This window comes from Pterocles gutturalis, unplaced genomic scaffold (assembly GCF_000699245.1).
Source record: "Pterocles gutturalis isolate BGI_N339 unplaced genomic scaffold, ASM69924v1 scaffold30673, whole genome shotgun sequence".
Taxonomy (NCBI): Eukaryota; Metazoa; Chordata; class Aves; order Pterocliformes; family Pteroclidae; genus Pterocles; species Pterocles gutturalis.
Window position 1 is genome coordinate 1 of NW_010123979.1, and position 1,590 is coordinate 1,590.

The following is a 1,590-nucleotide window of genomic DNA, read 5'->3' on the forward strand; positions in this document are numbered from 1 at the left end:
TCTCTAACATTCTGTGATTCTGTGTGATACTCTGGTGCCACATTCCACAGATCCTGGGGTGGGATCTGATCGCTCTCAGAGGAATGAATGTCTGTGATCTCAGGAGAATTTCTCATGTTGCACTAGAACTTGTGACAGTTTGTCTACTACCTGTTAATGCATGTGACAAGCACCACTGCCGCTGTCATTCAAACTGCCCAAATATGATCTGCAAGTGCAGGGGAAGGAAAAAAAAAAAAACCACACCAACAAAAACAAACAAAAAAGAAACTACAGAGCCACACCTTTGCACTCATATCCATTTTCAGGAGATGTTGCTATTTAGAAGACCTCTATTCTGATATTTTGAGGTAGGTCATGAATTTTGCCAATGGAATTTGACCTGTGTAGGTCTACTCCATAGACACATACATAGAAACATACATAGTACTAAATCTGAGCTACCTTCCACACCTTGTCTTCTGGATTTTCAGGGAGCTTCCCACCCTCCCCCTGGAGGATACTGAAAAGCTTTATCTTTAGCATGTAATACTCGTGCTGTGTTGATGCACACTTATTGGCTACAAACCTCGGTCCTCGTAGCTCAATCAGTAATGGCCCGCTCTTGTCCAGCTGGAATTGATAAATGGGGTTATTTTTGTAGGTGTCTCTGAAATTTCCACATCCTCCAGCACTGTGACCTTTCCACTGGCCATTAACCTGAAAGAAGTCAAAAGTACAGAAAATATTTTATATCCTGAGGATTTGTATTGCTTATTTATACAAGCAAAAAAAGACTAGAGGCTTCTCTCACTTTAGAGGTCAGTGACTTTAGTAATCTCTCTGAATTTTTAAAGTGGAAGTGAAAGACTGTGTTAAGTACTCAGCAAGTTTCACTGCAGTCCTCCACCCACCTCGACCAAAGCCTTAGATCATTTATAAGTGTACCGTATTTTTCGACTTATATTTAATAAATACCAAGTGACTCTTTCTGATGGACAAATTGTGTCTAGCAAAGGATCTATATTCCTGTCTATCCCATGACTGTGCAGGTTATTTTGCTCAGACACTCCTCTGTTGAGCTAAATGAGAAACAACAGCGGTACAGGAAGTATAACACTACCTGTGTTGTAACCTTTGCTTTTGAAATTGCTGCCTTCAGCCTTGTCCATTCACCTCTATGCACTCTGAGAACCAGCATTACAGGGACAAGATATCCATAAAGACAGGATTCCGCAAGGACAAAGACATACACGAGAAAAATGCTGCTTAGACTTTGAGAAACAGGCCATCTGTTTGCAAGTTCCTCCTCCTGCTAGTCACTAAACTGCAAGGTTAGCCTTGTAAAACACGCCAGGCATTTGTACAAATTTATAGCTGAGATCTATTCTACCTCTGTACTTCCCTCTCCTTTCTGGCAAACCAGCACAGAGCAACATTTTTTCCTGTCATTTAATTTCTTTACTCAGTGTCCAAAAGCCTCAAATATAGCAATTCTGGAAGCAAGTGGGATTTCTCCCCCCACTCTGCCACTATCCAGGGACCTCAACTGCTGTGTGGTGTTAGCTTTCCAGGCCTTTTCCACCTCTGCTGGGCTTAGTTCCAGGAATG

The 1,590-nt window shown here is 41.8% G+C and overlaps 1 protein-coding gene across 1 annotated transcript in view; it reads right to left on the reverse strand.

Annotated features, from left to right (window-relative positions):
• Positions 1-444: 444 nt before the first annotated feature.
• CAPN7 (calpain 7) overlaps positions 445-1,590 on the reverse strand; it is a gene marked incomplete at both ends in the record, with an annotated part of 16,430 nt that continues 15,284 nt past the window's right edge. Inside the window, one exon of the mRNA XM_010078125.1 lies at positions 445-699. Within this exon, the coding sequence (XP_010076427.1) occupies positions 445-699 (255 nt within the window). The remainder of the gene's footprint in view (positions 700-1,590) is intronic.